This window comes from Acartia tonsa, chromosome 10 (genome assembly GCF_053477335.1).
Source record: "Acartia tonsa isolate MP-2025a chromosome 10, ASM5347733v1, whole genome shotgun sequence".
NCBI classification, from domain to species: domain Eukaryota; kingdom Metazoa; phylum Arthropoda; class Copepoda; order Calanoida; family Acartiidae; genus Acartia; species Acartia tonsa.
Window position 1 is genome coordinate 49,252,276 of NC_137269.1, and position 17,413 is coordinate 49,269,688.

General features: G+C 42.0%; 2 protein-coding genes across 2 annotated transcripts in view; one reads left to right on the top strand and one right to left on the bottom strand.

The window, feature by feature from the left end:
- The window catches only part of Rpn2 (Regulatory particle non-ATPase 2), a 32,743-nt gene that overhangs the window by 5,300 nt on the left and 10,030 nt on the right, over positions 1 to 17,413 (top strand). Inside the window, exons 9-13 of the mRNA XM_080174876.1 lie at positions 12,945 to 13,052; positions 14,073 to 14,161; positions 14,453 to 14,579; positions 14,928 to 15,027; positions 16,333 to 16,454. Coding sequence (XP_080031002.1) covers positions 12,945 to 13,052; positions 14,073 to 14,161; positions 14,453 to 14,579; positions 14,928 to 15,027; positions 16,333 to 16,454 — 546 coding nt within the window. The remainder of the gene's footprint in view (positions 1 to 12,944; positions 13,053 to 14,072; positions 14,162 to 14,452; positions 14,580 to 14,927; positions 15,028 to 16,332; positions 16,455 to 17,413) is intronic.
- Positions 11 to 11,884, bottom strand: LOC145330258 (uncharacterized). The gene is made up of 4 exons (XM_080174886.1): positions 11,697 to 11,884; positions 11,393 to 11,551; positions 1,250 to 2,768; positions 11 to 198 (listed from the first exon to the last, which is right to left on the bottom strand). The coding sequence occupies exon 3, from the start codon at positions 2,765 to 2,767 to the stop codon at positions 1,481 to 1,483; it is 1,287 nt and encodes a 428-aa protein (XP_080031012.1). The 5' UTR covers position 2,768; positions 11,393 to 11,551; positions 11,697 to 11,884; the 3' UTR covers positions 11 to 198; positions 1,250 to 1,480.

Below are 17,413 nucleotides of genomic sequence, written 5' to 3' on the forward strand. Positions count from 1 at the left end.
TTGGCTAGTTATAGAGCAGCTTTAGCAATAATAAACTACCTGGGTCTGTAATGCAGGGAAGATCAAAGTTATCACAATCTCACCAGAGGTTATCCAAAGGGTGCAGGGGGCCAGGACGGGAGTACGGTTAGGGTCTCCAGGCGGGGCCTCAGGGCATTTAATGGAGTCTGGAAATATTGGAAGATCTTGATGTTAGGCCTAAACAAATAGAGTTATATTTTGGGAAATTTGGTGGAAACCTAAACTTCACCCGGCCTAAGCTATTGTCCTATCCTCCCCCCAATTACATTATTTGTTAATAGGGAAGGTGGAAAGGTTAATGATTTGAAGAACTAAGCTGTACCTGGATGTTAATTCTGGACAGCTTAGTTTTCCAAAGAGCCGGCAGACATTATAATTAAGCGGTCTGAAAAATGAAAATCTGTAATTTGCTATTTGCAACCGCGAAATTATGATGTCTGCCGCAGTGAGCCGCAGGCAGCCTCTGTTCTTCTCCAAATTTGGTGGCCTGAAAGTGTACATACATTAGCGTACATGACACTCCCGGCAAGAAAAAGAAGAACATAGGGCTGTGGGCTGATCACTGCAATGTACAATATAAAGTGGAGAAAAAAGAATACATGACAATACACCCCCGAAGCCGTCACCGCTGGACCTTTAAAAAATGGAAGTGGCATTCGGAGTGGCTGGTCATCACATTTTTTTTTTGGAATTATTATGTCTTTTCTGAAAGACATATTGGTTTTGGATTTGAATAAAAAATGGAAGAAAGGGAAAAGGAAAACACATTGGAAAAAATGAATTTACAATTTTAATTTTTGGAATTGGAGACAAAGGTCCATGGTCTCCAGTTCTTTTTTGGCGGCTGAGAGATCCGCGTTGGCCTCACGGGCTTGCTTCCGGGCACGCTGGGAGGCTTTTTTAAATTTTCTAACTTTGGTTAGAGAAACTTGGCGCCAGGGGGTTGTAGTTTTGGGGGGGCTCCAGACGGGGAAGAGGGCAAAATGCTGGGCTTCCACGGCCGGGCCCATTTTTGACGCAAGAAGCAGCACTTCATAGCGAAGGATGCTGACTTCGCGCCTGGCCAATTCTGGGGGCATACTGAATGCCCACATCCTCCACGAATCAATCTCTTCCTCGAGATACTCGATGTGCTTGGCAAAACCGTCCAGGTAACGGCGGTTTACCACATCCTCCGGGAACAGCCGGGTGTGGTCATGAATACCACGCCGGATGGACTCTAACATACCTTTGATGTCTCTGACTTCATACAGGATGTACTTGTGGTGGTCATAGGGCTTGCCAATTTTAGCCAGCAAGTCGAATGGCAGACTCATTGTGGTTTGGGTTTTATCTGAAATTAGATAAAAATTTGATAAAATTGATAAAAACGAAACTTGTGGCGGCACAAACAGGATGAAAAAATGATAATTTTATTTATCGACACATTTTTTCTTTAATAGAAAATTTTAATAGAGATTTAATAGAGACGGTCTGTTACAGGTATATAGCCGTAACCGTCCTGGCGTGAGGGGTCATAGGTGTTATCATAATGACTCTCACTTTGGAAGTGACGAACGTATCTACCCTGTGGTGTGTTGATATGATTGTGTGCATATCTATCATCATAGTCTGCTGGTCGGCGGTAGTCTTGACGTACAGCAGGTGATGGTGACCGTTGTCGTGTAGGTGAACGTTGTCTCGGGGGAGAACGCCTTCTAGAATAAGAACGGCGTTTTGGGGAATAGTGTCGTGTAGAATAACGGCGCCTAGATGGCGAGCGCCGTTTTGTAGACGAGCGGGAGCGTGAGCGCTGTCTTGAGGTGGAGGGTTCCTGCTGTTTGACCTGGGAAACTTTTTGTTTTTTCCTTCTTGAACCAGAATTCTGGAGACCGTGGGTTTTCAAAGAAGGTTTGGTGGTGTGCTTACAGTCAGGGCAAGCTTGATTTCTACAGTAGAGCATTTTACTATTATGCTTTGGAATCTGGCTGATGGAATTTTGCATATTGTCAGAAGTCTTTTTTCTGTATTCGTAGAACTTCTGTTCACGGTGGAACTCTAAACGGGCGAGTGTGGTTTCCATCGCTGCTTCCTTGCCTCTGAGGTATTCCGCCTGTACGTAAAGGGAGTACATTTTTTGGAATCTGGGGGCGGATACATCATCCTTTCCAAGCAGCTCATGTATCAGATCAAGTTGGTGCCATCTGTCGAAGAAGGTGGGCATTGGGCTAGCATGGAATATTTGATAGAGATTATCAATACTCTTTGTCAATTCACTGTCCATGTTACACGGGGGGGGTTTAGGCTCCTCGGGAAATTTTTGTTTGTATAATATTTCGAGGCGGGCTCTCTTCTGAGCCTCTTCCCTAACCTGGCGGGTACTTGAACAGTGGGTGCCTTTTAGAGTCCAAGCCGGGATTTGAACGTATTCTTCCTCGTTAGGTAGGAAGTTTCCACCCTGGTTGTCAGTGACGTCTATCTTGTGCAGTTCCTGGTTAATTTTTTCTTCAAGAGTTTTGATATTTTCTTGAGCGCACAAGGTAGCTTCCAATAATGTATTTTCAGCTTCAAGCATCTCCCGTATATCCGGGTTGTTGACATTCTGGAACAGAGCGGGTTCAATTCGGGTAACGGAGCCTGGGTGTAGTCGATCTAGCAGCTCCTTTCTCTTCTCCTTTAGATCTTTTTCAACAACAGCTAGCGGTTTGGTTAGAGGGGCGCTGAGAACGGGGCCGTTGTTGGAGATGGCGGAAATGTTGGAATCCATCCTGGAATAAAAAAAGATTTTGTTTATAAAAGAGAAAGAGAAGGCTTTTATGGGGTGTATTGTTTACAATGGTTTATAATATTCGTAAAGCTAAAGGAAGATTGGCAAATAATGATTATTATATAAGAACATTTAAATTTAATATTTGATAACACTAATCCAGGTTTTCTTCGGCTGGAATCAATTTATCGGTTATTGATGTAGAACCATCATCCTCGTAGGTGGGTTAAACTTCTAGAGGCAATTCATCATTTAATAATAACATTATTAAGGGCATTAATCATCATTTACTTGTTATAATTTAACATTTAATAATATGATTATTAACGTTATTAACAGGTGTGTGAACCTGTAAGTAGGAATCTTCTTTTGTTGTATTTTAATATTTAATAATAACATTATTAATATTAATTGTTGGTTTGTAAGGCAATTACAGCCGTATTCAGGGATGTGGGCCAATTCAGCCTTTATTTAATAGGTAGGTTTTTTATGTCTTCGGCACTTACAGCCTTTATTTATTTGAATGAGAAATTTATCACAAATGCATATCATGGAAATGCGTGTCTGTGAGGTTAAAATTATTATCTTCGGCAACTACAGCCTTTATTATTAGGTTTAAAATTGAAGCATGCAGATCATGGAAATGCGTGTCAATGAGGGTAAAATTACTATCTTCGGCAACTACAGCCTTTATTAGTAGGTTTAAAATTAGAAATGCAAATCTTGGAAATGCGTATCAAATGAAGTTAAAATTATTATCTTCGGCAATTTCAGCCAACGTTTAGCGGGTGTAACTCATGTGCAATGCATTGTGTTATCCCGTTACAGGAATGGTTTTAATGGGAGGTTTTTTGTTTGCGTTGCTCCGAAGTGTAAGACTCGTCACACTTGGAGGCCGCGGATCTGATCTGGTCAATTAGCGCGAGCTCGTCCTCGGAGAACAGGATGGCAATGTGCCGGACACTTCTTCTGGTTTCATGAAACTCTTCCTTCCAGTGTTTCCGCCAACGGATAATTACCTGACGGACGATACCATCATCAGAGGTGATGAGGTGTAGGACCTGGCCAAGGCGCCAGAGTTGATCGCCAATCAACTCATCTGGGGACCGGAGGAAAACAACGATATCCATTTCTTTTGGTTGTGGACCTGTTTTGCCAAATTTCTTTGGTCTTGGAATGTAATCTGGAAGGCGTTCATACAGCCAGATCTGCCACCATGATTGATAGAGGCGTTCCATCTGTTCCAATAGGCGGGATGGTTGCTCTACCCTCATTGGTCCAGTGGGTGCACGCCTGTTATTTCTGCCGTGTATCAGACGGTTAGGCGTGATAAGGTCTGCGTGACCTATATCCTCCGTTCTGGATACCGTGCAGATTGGCATGTTGTTTATTTCATTGGCAATGTATGAAAAGGCGGTCTCAAAGGACATGACGTCCAGCTTGAGACCGTTGAATGTTGCATGGAACAAAGTTTTTATCTCTTTGATTGAGCGTTCCACGCAACCTTGATAATTGTGGGCAGCAGTGGGACCGATCTCGTACTCTATGCTGCAGCTTTTTCCATTGAGCGTTTTAGTGATGTCAGCCATGGAAAACTCTGATTTTGCTACGCCCTTGATGAGCTGTGCACCTGGGTCGATGAAGACCTTTTTAGGGTAGCAATAACGATGAACGAATCGTTGGAAAGCTTGAAGAAAAGCGTCTGTGTTATACTTCGTCATAGCATAACAAGCCGTTGCGGATGAGGCTGGGTCTCTACAGACTAGACCCCAAACCTTGACTGTGGATCTGTGGTTATGTTCACAGTGAGCTAAGAACGGACCCATTAAGTCAAGTTGGCAGTAGTAGAACGGGGGAGCAATGGTCAATCTATTTTGATGGATTGGTCCCATTTCAGCTTCTAGGAGCTTGGCCTTGAACCTACGACAATGTGGGCAAGCCGCTCTGATCTCTTTGGAGAGATCTCTGCCATTAAGAATGTAGGCAATGTGCCTGGATTCTAAGAGTGTTGCGTTTACATTTCTGTGTAGTGCAAGCTCTTGATGGGCGTATAGCATAACGGAGTATGCTATTAAGCTATACCGATCGACTATCGGTCTAACGAAGTGGAGGGGAGACAAATCAGGCATGATATTGTCAACGTCTTCTATGTTAGTGCCCTCGACAATACGACCATTGTATTTGATAATGCCATCGTCAGTGACGACATTGTTGCCGTGGGCCTTTGAGTTGGAGAACTTAAGCACTTCTTTAGTAGCGAGTCTAAAGTAGTAATTCTCCGCCTTGTGGATTTCTTCGTCCGAAAGTTGGACGACCTGAGGATTTGGATGAGGGGGGGCCTTCAAATTACGGTACGATTTGAAGTCGAAAAAGCAGAATTTTCGAACAATGGCCATGACACGGAGAGACTTGGGCCATGACCGTTTGCACGGGTCGTAGAGATAATTCGAGAACTTGGTTATCTCTGCCGTTCTTTCCTGAGGTGATTTCGTATCACCATGGAGGATTCTGACCTCTTGGGCAGCGGCCTGCTTCGCTTCCATTGATAGTTTAAGATCTTGGAAGGATTGGGCTGGCATGTCCTGGTAATCAAGATACATCCAGGGTTTGCCGTTTTGCCATTCAGAATTAGCATCGATATCCTTGATAGTGGCGAGGAAACGAGTACCCAAGTCGGCTATGTTGTTTTCAGATTCAACATGTCGCCATTGGTCTGGGGAAGAGAATCGGCGAATTTCGATGACGCAGCTGCGTACGCCAAGAGAAAGAGGGCGTGCATCTTGATGAAGCCAAGACAACACAACGGAAGAGTCCGTGAAATAGGTGACTTTTTCTACCTTGTTTTTGAGATTTTTGGCAACGGTTGTTGCGAGAATGGTGCCTACAACAGCTGCCCTGAGCTCTGCTCGAGGAATTGTGCTACCGGTTACAATCTTTGATTTGGCAGCAGCTAGTCGGACGGTGACCTCGCCTGTGAGAGACCTTGACCTAACATGCACGCATACGATTGCCATGTTTTGACTAGCATCAACAGATACTAACAGATCAACTTTGGGCTCAGAATTTGCCGGAATTACGGACCGTGGGCACGAAACTGACGCAAGTTGTTGCATCGTTTCAATGTTCGTCACCCATGTGGGAAGCAACTTGGTTGGGAGACCGTCGTCCCAACCAGTGGCGTGAGAGAGGAGGTCGTGATAGTCTGCTTTGAATTTAGCAGTCACGGGGGTGCAGAGTCCGAGAAGGTCGAAGTTAGAGGCAACTTGCGACAAGATTGTTCTTTTTGTGAAATTGTGTAGGAGAGCCTCTTCAAGACTTCCTTCTACTGGTGGAGGTCTTTTACCTCGTTTTGTTTTACCGAACGAGAGAGGTTTGACGTCCAGACTGAGAGTGTCAGCAAGTGGAGCCCATCGATAGCCGAGGTAGCTAACATGTGTGCCATCATTCGACACAGTGTCTTCAGGTACAGCTGAAGATTTGACAAAGCTTTTGACGCTCATGCCTGCTAAGTCAAGAGTGAATTTAACTCCCGCAATGATTTTGTCTAGTTCAATTGCGGAGTCTGTTGAATCAGAAGTATCATCAACATAAGTTTTGGTTTTGAGAGCCTGGGCACCTGCAGTATGTTCAGGATGGTTGTCCATGACATACTGAGCTACCTGTTCAAGACCTTCTGCCGTTTGGTTGCCAGAAGGTTTAACCCCATAAATGATGGTGCGCATGATGCGCGTTCTGATGGTGCCACCAGGGGCAAGGCTATCAACCCACAAGTACTTGTGCCAGCGGAAATCAGATGGATCCAACTTAATCTGATTGTATGCCATCCGTATGTCGCATGCGAAAGCATGTGGGCCTGCTCTGAAATTGATGTCCAGAGCTAAGATTTTTTCAAGTCTGTTTGTGCCCTTTGCTAGGACATCGTTCAGACTTTTACCTGACGAGGTTGTTGCAGAAGCGTCAAATACAACCCTGACTGGAGTGGAAAGAGAGTTTTCTTTAGTGACGAATCGCCAAGGGAGGTAGTATTCTCCTGGCAGATTGTCTACAAGGGCGCGTTCCTCAGGGGATAGGTCATCAATGTCACATGAATAGCCATTCAATGCTAGTTTGTCATGTGACGCCATAACTTGTAGTTTGGCCTCTGGATCCTTCTGCAATTTTCGCAGCTGGGACTCCAGAACTTTGAGGGCCCTGTTTTTGTTTGGTTGTAACTCCTTAACCGGATCAGCAATGAAGGGAAGAGATGCTACGATCCGGCGTTCGTCAGGTGAGAACTTGACGGACTTTTTTATTAGGAGTTGTTCGGCCTCTTCTTTCAGAGAAGTTGCCTCCAGAATGTCTCCGTTTTTGCAGTCATTGCAGCCACGGCATCCTATGCAACGGTAAGGTGCTTGAGTGCCTATGTCTTCACTCTCAAGATACTTGCGTTCATGTCGTTTGACGTGTTGAATATTGGTGCTGTATGTATGAACATCCAGCGAAGCGTCCTCGTCTGTTGTTTCCTCAACAGTGATTGGACGGGGATACGGAAAGGTGTCGGTTTTGGAGTCATCCGCGCACCAATTCCTGCCACTGTTCAGAAGTGTTTCAGTGGTATAGCGGTAGGCAGACAGCTCGTTGGTGAAGAAGAGAGCAGCACCAACAAAGTTTACAGTCTCGGCTGCTTTAGCCCAAGCCTTGTGGGGGCCACCAAGTACACCTGTGTGGCCGTCGATACCCTTAAGTGGGCTTCTGTATAAAGATAAACCACAGGGCAATGAGCAGATGCGCATTGGGAACAAGTAATTGTACTTGATTCCCAGGATTATGTCGACTTGGCCTCCGCCAATGACATCTGGTACGGTAGGGAGGAGCTCGTGGCCTTTGTAATGATTTGCAAGGTCACCATAAGGCTCCTTGAGGTCCCAACGAGGAAATGGAGCCGTCAGCGTGTCCATTTTTGCAGCAATTATAGTTGCGGACATGGCACTGTCGACTAATGGCAGTGTGAACTTGTCACTGCCATAGGGAAGATGGACGACTTTACCACCTGCTACGTTCATGAGGGTGGGTCCAGGTCTGTGTTCTGTGGCATTTAGTCTAGCCGCTGCAGAAGCTGAAACTGCGGCTGTACCACAACCGCTGTCATAGAATACAAACAACGGGTTGCCGGAGAGATCAGGGACGTTTTGGCACATGAAGATGCCGGGAGCAGCAACATCAGGGAAAGTGTTGGGGTCGGAAACGTCGGGTGTGGTGTCGGCGGTTTGGAGGTTCATGGTTATGTTATCCATGAACAGAAGGTTGCCAGATGTTATAGGGACATCCTTGGGCAATGATTTGCGGAAATCGCCTAACCTCTTTTTATTCTGCTCCACATGAATTGAGCAGGCGAGGATGTGTTTTTGCACGCGGTGTGAGGATGCGTACTGGCAATTGTCAGCTTGGCAGTAAAAGGTGGTGCGACAATCGTTTTTGTGATTGTTCCACCATTCGTCAATATTGTCGAAATTGACGTTGGTGTCCATTCTGAGACACCTATGACAGGCTTTTGTCTTGCCGTGGAGTTGGCGTTTCTCCTTGTGTGGTGTATTGATGTACACCTGGCATTGGAACAAATATGTGTGTTTGTTCTGACAAAGCGCGCAATCAGTCGATACAGGCTTAGAAGCAGGACCTGTGTATGCTAAGAGCGGAGTGGGCGTCTTAGTCGACTTGTCGGCTAACCTGCCTTTTTGGCGATGTTTTGGGTCCTCCGAGGCCGAAAAGGTGGAGGCTGTGTAGGTTTGGGAGGCTGGTTTACTCCGGTTCGAGTTTTTATGACCCGGGTTGTTACCAGCATGATTGGACTGTTTGTTACTGGAACTGCCGCTGTTTGTGTTGGCATTGTTGCCGATCGAGGTTGCGGTGCCAGTGTGGAGGGATGCCCCTTCATGTTGATTGAGCTGATACTGTAGCTGGCGGAGCTCAGAGTCAAGAAAGAGAAGAAGTTGTTCATAGCAATACTGGCCGTCTTCTTCCCCGTGCTCATCTGCACTCAACATGAATTTTCTAGACATCTCCTTAAAGTAGTCGCCTTTAAGAAGATTCAACACGGAGTTGGCAATATCTGTTTTGCCGTGATACAAGGTTTGCTCCGCGTCATTTTCTTTTGCAAATTCTTGGGTGTCAGCAAGCAGTGAACGGAGTTTTACCATCCATGTGATCTGCTGTTCCCAGTTGTATTTAGGGCATGGTCCAAGTTCCATGATTTTGGCCTTGCGTTTAGCTATGATGCTGGTTTTGCTGCCGTAGTGGAACGACAGCTGCTTCATACAGGCCTTAATGGATTTTTCGGCGGAGCACAACATCTGTGCATTGCCTTGGAGACATTTCTCTTTCAGTATCTCCAATGCTTCGACTTCTGCTATGGAAGGCATTGAGTCGATGTAAATCTGGAACTTCTTTTGGAATGTAAAGAGGTCAAGTTTATCTGTTTTGGCCCCAGAAAAGTGAGGGATAGGAATGTTGGAAGAACGCTGATTGAAAGAGTGTCCTGAGATAGGCACTCCGAAACGGTCCCTCAAGCGTTCAACGTATGATTCCACGCTGGATATTTCAGTTTCGAGCGTGGTGGACTGGGCATCCAATGCTGTTGCATCTTCCTCCATGTCCGTAAGCATCGCGTCTTCACAAAGCGTTTTGGCTTTATGTAAGGAACGCTGTGCCTTTTCGAGTAGCTCTTTGAATTGAGCATTAAGTTTATTGAACTGACCTAACTGCTTAACTTCGGTCGTTTTAAGGTCGCCGAACTTTTCGCAGAGATCGTCGAGCTCAACAAGCAAGCAAGGGGTCCCTTTTTTGTTTTACCCTTGCTTGTTTTACCGCATATGTCGTAGGATTTATGCGGTTGGGGATGGGAGCTGTTTGCTGGGGCATAGTTGCAGCAGGAACAGCTGTGGCCTGAGTCGTAACTGCTGGAGGCACAATTACTTGGCCATCACATGGTAAGGTACCTGCCTCGGATCCGACTGCTGAAGTGGTAGTCGAGTCGTCAGAGCAAGTAGAGAGAGGTACTGCTGGAGCAGCAGTCGTCGTAATCGGTTGAGCTTTCAAACGTGATGTACGATGTTCATGAATGAACTCGATTTTTGAGCGCATGGCTATACGTAGCTGTAACGCTTTGTTCATGTCAGCTTCGGTGACCCTTGGGTCTGGGCTGTTGCGAAAGAAAGCTATGATGTGGCGAATTGACGAGGCTTTTTCTTCCAACAATGATAGACTATTGTCTAGCTTTTCAATGCTAAACCTGTCAGGGTTATTTATGATGCTCTGACAGTCTTCGTCTATCATCATGCACACATCGCATTCGATGATGAGTTTGGTTGCCTCATCAGTCATGGTTGGGGTTTGTGCTGTATCAAGCGCAGATAGATCGACACTAATATTGTGTGTCGATGTGGAAGCGTTATAAGCGGAGCCTGGGAGGTGGTCGTGTAATGGGAACTGTTCAGGGTTATAAAAAACCTCGTCCTGAACCTCTTTCTGTAAATCTTCAGAATAGAGTTGTTCCAAAGCTTCTTCAAGAATTGAAGCTGATTTTTGGAAGGATGGTATGGGGGAATAATTATCCCAATCTAGTTGCTGTGGGGCTAGCTCAAACTCTTCAGTATCTGTAGGGGTTGTGGGGGTTTGTGGTGAAAGGCCGTTATACGGATGTGTAACGGGAAAAGTTACCAGTGGATCAACAGGTGAGGAGGGTAAGTGGGGGGCTGCAAGTAGTTGGGGAGCTGCAGGGGGTGTAGGGAATCCTCGGATAGGTGACGGGGATGGGCTACGGTGGTGGCTGTTTTGGCCTGGGGGGGTGCGACTAACGCTGGGCCTGCGTGAGGAAACGACGGGCCTAGAGTTGCGGTCAACCGGTTTTTGCCGTTGAAGTAGCGCTTTTTTTGTTTTAAGGAGTTTTTTGGCGCGTAATTCAAACGGGGTGTTGAGTTTATGTTTTTTGGCTAAAACTCTGACGGTTTTAGGCCGACGACTCGCAACAGTCGCAGAGTCGGATTGTGAACGTTTGGTGTGAGAAGGGGTGGGGTGTGAGTTAGATGGATGATAGAGGGTGTTATGCCTTGAGCGTGTAATTGCTCCGGGCGGTTTAGTGAGGAAAATCTCCTTCATTGACCACTGAATGCTGTTGTTAATTTATTTATTTAAATTATAACCTCTCTTTAGCTTATATTTTTTTTTTGGTGTTTTTATATTTTTGTGTTTTTACAACAAATAAATGATGAGGGGAGAATCTTCACCGAATTTTTGTTGTCTTTAATATGGCGCAGTATGGCAGGGACCGCGAGCTATCAGGGAGATGAAAAGGGGTAGGGGGGAAAACAGGTTCAGATTATTTAACAGCTATATTGTTAAATAAGAGGACAAGGAGTTGTCCTATGGGTAGGGAGAAAAACAGGTTCGGATTACTTAACAGTTATTGTTAAATAAGAGGACAAGGAGTTGTCCTATGGGTGGGTGGCACTTAGTTGTAAAGCACCTCAGCAGCTGTACAGAATTAACAGTCTGTAAACATCAATGTGCGGGAAGGATGCTATATCCCCCTTGAGGCTTAAGACTTACAGATTGGCTAGTTATAGAGCAGCTTTAGCAATAATAAACTACCTGGGTCTGTAATGCAGGGAAGATCAAAGTTATCACAATCTCACCAGAGGTTATCCAAAGGGTGCAGGGGGCCAGGACGGGAGTACGGTTAGGGTCTCCAGGCGGGGCCTCAGGGCATTTAATGGAGTCTGGAATTATTGGAAGATCTTGATGTTAGGCCTAAACAAATAGAGTTATATTTTGGGAAATTTGGTGGAAACCTAAACTTCACCCGGCCTAAGCTATTGTCCTATCCTCCCCCCAATTACATTATTTGTTAATAGGGAAGGTGGAAAGGTTAATGATTTGAAGAACTAAGCTGTACCTGGATGTTAATTCTGGACAGCTTAGTTTTCCAAAGAGCCGGCAGACATTATAATTAAGCGGTCTGAAAAATGAAAATCTGTAATTTGCTATTTGCAACCGCGAAATTATGATGTCTGCCGCAGTGAGCCGCAGGCAGCCTCTGTTCTTCTCCAAATTTGGTGGCCTGAAAGTGTACATACATTAGCGTACATGACACTATTTTCATCTACAATTAATCTATTTATTTTATAGGTTGATAAACTTGTTAGTTGTTAGTATTCTATCCGGTGAGAAGCCTATCTATTTTCATCTACAAATAATCTATTTATTTTGTAGGTTGATAAACTTGTTAGTATTCTATCTGGTGAGAAGCCTATCTATTTTCATCTACAATTAATCTATTTATTTTATAGGTTGATAAACTTGTTAGTATTCTATCCGGTGAGAAGCCTATCTATTTTCATCTACAATTAATCTATTTATTTTATAGGTTGATAAACTTGTGAGTATTCTATCTGGTGAGAAGCCTATCTATTTGTATCTATAATTAATCTATTTATTTTATAGGTTGATAAACTTGTGAGTATTTTATCTGGTGAGAAGCCTATCTATTTACATCTACAATTAATCTATTTATTTTATAGGTTGATAAACTTGTTAGTATTCTATCTGGTGAGAAGCCTACCTATTTACATCTACAATTAATCTATTTATTTTATAGGTTGATAAACTTGTGAGTATTCTATCTGGTGAGAAGCCTACCTATTTACATCTACAATTAATCTATTTATTTTATAGGTTGATAAACTTGTGAGTATTCTATCTGGTGAGAAGCCTATCTATTTGTATCTACAATTAATCTATTTATTTTATAGGTTGATAAACTTGTTAGTATTCTATCTGGTGAGAAGCCTATCTATTTACATCTTCAATTAATCTATTTATTTTATAGGTTGATAAACTTGTGAGTATTCTATCTGGTGAGAAGCCTATCTATTTGCATCTACAATTAATCTATTTATTTTATAGGTTGATAAACTTGTGAGTATTCTATCTGGTGAGAAGCCTATCTATTTGCATCTACAATTAATCTATTTATTTTATAGGTTGATAAACTTGTTAGTTGTTAGTATTCTATCCGGTGAGAAGCCTATCTATTTTCATCTACAAATAATCTATTTATTTTGTAGGTTGATAAACTTGTTAGTATTCTATCTGGTGAGAAGCCTATCTATTTTCATCTTCAATTAATCTATTTATTTGATAGGTTGATAAACTTGTGAGTATTCTATCCGGTGAGAAGCCTATCTATTTGCATCTACAATTCCTTATCAGAAATGATAAATCGGATCCTCTTATCCTCAAAAATACTAAGGTAATTGATTTTCATTCTTCTTTTTTTTCTATGAATAAAAGACATACCTATAGTTTCTACTTTTTCCACCAATTTGATTAAATATTTTCTTATAAGGGGGGGGGGGGGGTTAATGCAACCATCTCGTAATCAGTGAGCAAATGGCACTTAGAATTCGAATTTCGATCTGAAATTTTGCATGAGTAATCCTTGGTAGGTCTATTTTCCCTAAATCGAACAAAAAGTTGGAAAAGTAACGGCTGGCGGCCCAGCCGTTTAGCCATTTTATAACTATTATCAAGGAAAATCATCACGAAACCTATCTCCACATAATACTCTTTGCTGCTCCAAAACGTTTTCAAACGGTTCTAGTCGCTAGTTGCTGGTACTAGAAATCTAAAAATGTTTTTTTTGTATCATTTCACATGATTTAAAGCAAAAATATGTTTCAAAAAGTTGATTCCTACATTTATGGCAGATTTGCCCTAAAAATAGCCAAAAAAACAGCTTAACGGTTGAGCCGTTAGCCGTTACTTTTCAACTTTTTGTTCGATTTAGGGAAAATAGACCTACCAAGGATTACTCATGCAAAATTTCAGATCGAAATTCGAATTCTAAGTGTCATTTGCTCACCGATTTCGAGATGGTTTGCATTAACCCCCCCCCCCCTTTGTGTGGCCTCAAGGACCTTCAAAATTATGGTCTCAAAGAAAACTTTTAATTTTTTTTATTCGACAAAAAGCATTAGTATATCAATTCTATTTCATTGTTCCATATAGTAATTGAATGTCTCTCTGTCAAAGTAGTAGAATGTATCTGTGTCTATCTATACAAATTTTGCGTATCTTGGCCAATTTTCTTCGAATTTTAATTTTTTTAGTTTTAAGTACCTATCTAAGATATTTTTTTTAAATTTTGTGTGTCTGTACACAAAAATAATCTTTTTAATAAGGGTATAAGTTCTCATGAAAACTAGGTATTCTTTCTAGGTCTATTTTTTATCCAACAATGCATTAAAAATGAAACATATTATTTTTCAAGGATGCTGTACGAGTGAGTATCTGTCATACAGCGACTGTTATTGCTAATGGATTTATGCACAGCGGTACGACACATGACCAGTTTCTTAGGTGCGTTGACATTTTATTTTATAACATGGAAGGAGGGCACATTTGGGACTAGTCCCCAAAGTGTTATAACGTTTACTGATACTTTGACTTAACAACTTTGGGGACTTTTACTGAATTTTAATTGGTTTGTAATTTTAGTTGAGTGTTTACACTTTTTTAACAACTAATTTTAATTTACAGAAGGGTTAACTTTGTGTATCATCATTTGGGATGTATTGTACATCAATTTATCGGCCTTTGTCTTATCCCTTTAGATCCCTGAACAGTTTGATACGAATTAATTTTTAACAGGGACAATCTTGATTGGTTGAGCCGAGCCACTAACTGGGCCAAGTTGTCAGCCACCGCCACCCTGGGTGTGATCCACAGAGGCCACGAGAAGGAGTCGCTGTCTCTTATGCAGTCTTATCTGCCCAAGGTAACTTTTGGATTTTCAGATTACTTTATTATTTACATGAGGGAGGGACGGGACATTGGACTGTTAATTACAGTGATACCCAAAGTTTTATAACCGCGTAATTGGCGCAAAAACATTCACTTTCGATTGGTTGGTTATAAATTGATGGTGTCACTGTCCAAACTTTTTGACCAATAATTTTAATCTACAGAAGGAATTATTTAGTTTATTATCTTTATGGATGTAAATCATTTAATTTATCATCCATTCTCTTACCCCTTTAGATCCCTGGAATAGCATACAACATGATTGTAAATAAAGATTGGATTGACGACAAATGAGAAAAAAATCAACCAAAATTTTTTCTAGGAATCCGGGACTAGCTCAGGTTACGCAGAGGGGGGTGGTCTGTACGCCCTCGGTCTTATTCATGCCAATCATGGAGGAGAAATTACTGAATATCTTCTAGGTAAAATTATTTAATTTTGTAGCGAAGCTACTCTATGATTTACTTTGTCTGTCTGTACGTTATGCAGAGGGGGGTGGTCTATACGCCCTGGGTCTTATTCATGCCAATCACGGAGGAGAAATTACTGAATATGTTCTAGGTAAAATAATTTTTTTTTAAGCGAAGCTACTCAATGATTGGCTTTGTCTGTACGTCAGTAATGCTATAGGGGACATTTGTTTTAAAGGCGTGGGATGGGGATACTATTTAAAATAGACTAATGATTATTTGGTGGAAGATTTCCCTTATCAAAGATAATCTTTAAAATATTTTTGTACGTCTGTGTCTAAATTTTAGATTTTACACTGCAACGTTTTATTATAGAACACCAGGAAAAAATTATCATAATTTACTTTATCATAAATGTAAGACAAACTATACTAATAGTGGAATACTAAGGATTCCTAATCGCTTAGTACATAATTCTCTATCATATTTCGAGGTCATATTTTCTCAATCTATATATTATTCCTTGAAGTTCCACTAGATTTTCATGTACTCTATTAAAGCAATACTCACAACTGGCTAAAATAACGATAACCCCCATCCCCCTGTCCCCTTTACCCTCCTACTGGATGAACTAACACGCATTCTATATTCCAGAGAGGGAGGGAACAATAGGCTGTTTATTATACTGGTCCCCAAAGTTTTATAAAAACGTTTTCTTATTTGTTTGCTTGCCAACTTTGGGGACTTTGATTGAATTTTGATTTGTTGATTCATCAAGTTGAGTGTTAAAGCGTTTTAACCACTAATTGTAATCTACATAAGTGGTAATTTTGAACATCATCATTGGGGAATGGGATGTACAGGAATTATCTGCCATTCTCTTATCCCTTTAGATCCATTACTACTGTTTGTTGTAGGACAAGTGAAAGATGCTACCAGTGAGCAGATTAAGCACGGAGGATGTCTGGGACTATAGGGCTGTCATAATATCTATGTAAACTATATTCATTATTGTAGGACAAGTGAAGGATGCTACTAGTGAGCAGATTAAACACGGAGGATGTCTGGGACTATAGGGCTGTCATAATATCTATGTAAACTATATTCATTATTGTAGGACAAGTGAAGGATGCTACCAGTGAGCAGATTAAACACGGAGGATGTCTGGGACTATAGGGCTGTCATAATATCCATGTAAACTATATTCATTATTGTAGGACAAGTGAAGGATGCTACCAGTGAGCAGATTAAGCACGGAGGATGTCTGGGACTATAGGGCTGTCTTAATATCCATGTAAACTATATCCATTATTGTAGGACAAGTGAAGGATGCTACCAGTGAGCAGATTAAGCACGGCGGATGTCTGGGACTCGGGCTAGCAGCCATGGGCACTCACAGGGCAGATGTTTATGAGCAGCTCAAGTTCTGTTTGTATCAGGTATTACATACATTGCACATTGGGGCATATCAGCCAAAAAGGGGATTTAATTATTTAGAGCCCGAATTTCTTGTTCAAAATGTCAAATTAGAATGTTTGAGGTCAGGGAATGCATTTCTTAACTTATCAGAGCAATATGAAAATTTTTCAGTAGCGCAGCTACTCTATCACTAGCTTTTTGGGCCCTTTAAAGTGTATCTATGTCAAATGTAGTCCGATTTTAGTGTTCAAAGTGTCAAATAAGGGGTTGTTGGGGCCTGGGAATTCATTTCGGTAGAAGGGGAGGGGATGGTGTATAGGGGGTGGATGGGAAATCCTTATTTTAGTCAGCTACAAGTTCGTTCAGTGATAATAAATCCATTTTAAATGTAGGCATGATTGACATAAATTTTTATAAACTAATATCTATATTTATAATGAAATTATGATTCTTGTTTACTGTTTATCTGTATATTAACCCTTAACGGTTAGGGGGAGGGGGTCGTTTCCCCCCCCCTTCTCCCCTCCGTTTTTTTCTATCATATTTTCTGTGTGTGAAAGATAGAGGGCAATAAATGATTGACTTCTTAACTATGGCTATGCCACATAACTGAGAGTTGGAATTTTTTGAATATCTCCATCCTGGCGGGCACGCATGCCAGCAAACCTGACAGGTTCATCCAGATAAAAAGCAAAACATTTTTTCTGACTTAAACAAAGCCTTTTATCTTACTAAAATATCATCTAGTAGTAAACCCTTATGTAAAATATAGGTATTCAAGTCAATTTTAGGTTCCAGATATGATCTTGAAGGTCCTGATCCTCCAGGTCTCTAGAAATCTTTAAAAGCCTCCTGTGACCGCAATTTTTGACTTCAAATTTTAAATTTAAGCTTTTCTTGTATGTCTACATAACGTATTAAAATTTCCTAAAGATCCGCCGCCGTTTTCCCGCCACCCGCCGACTGCGGCGGCTGGTAG

What these genes read in the sequence shown, in the direction of transcription:
- LOC145330258 (XM_080174886.1), bottom strand. Translation starts at nt 2,767, where the DNA reads ATGGATTCCAACATTTCCGCCATCTCCAACAACGGCCCCGTTCTCAGC.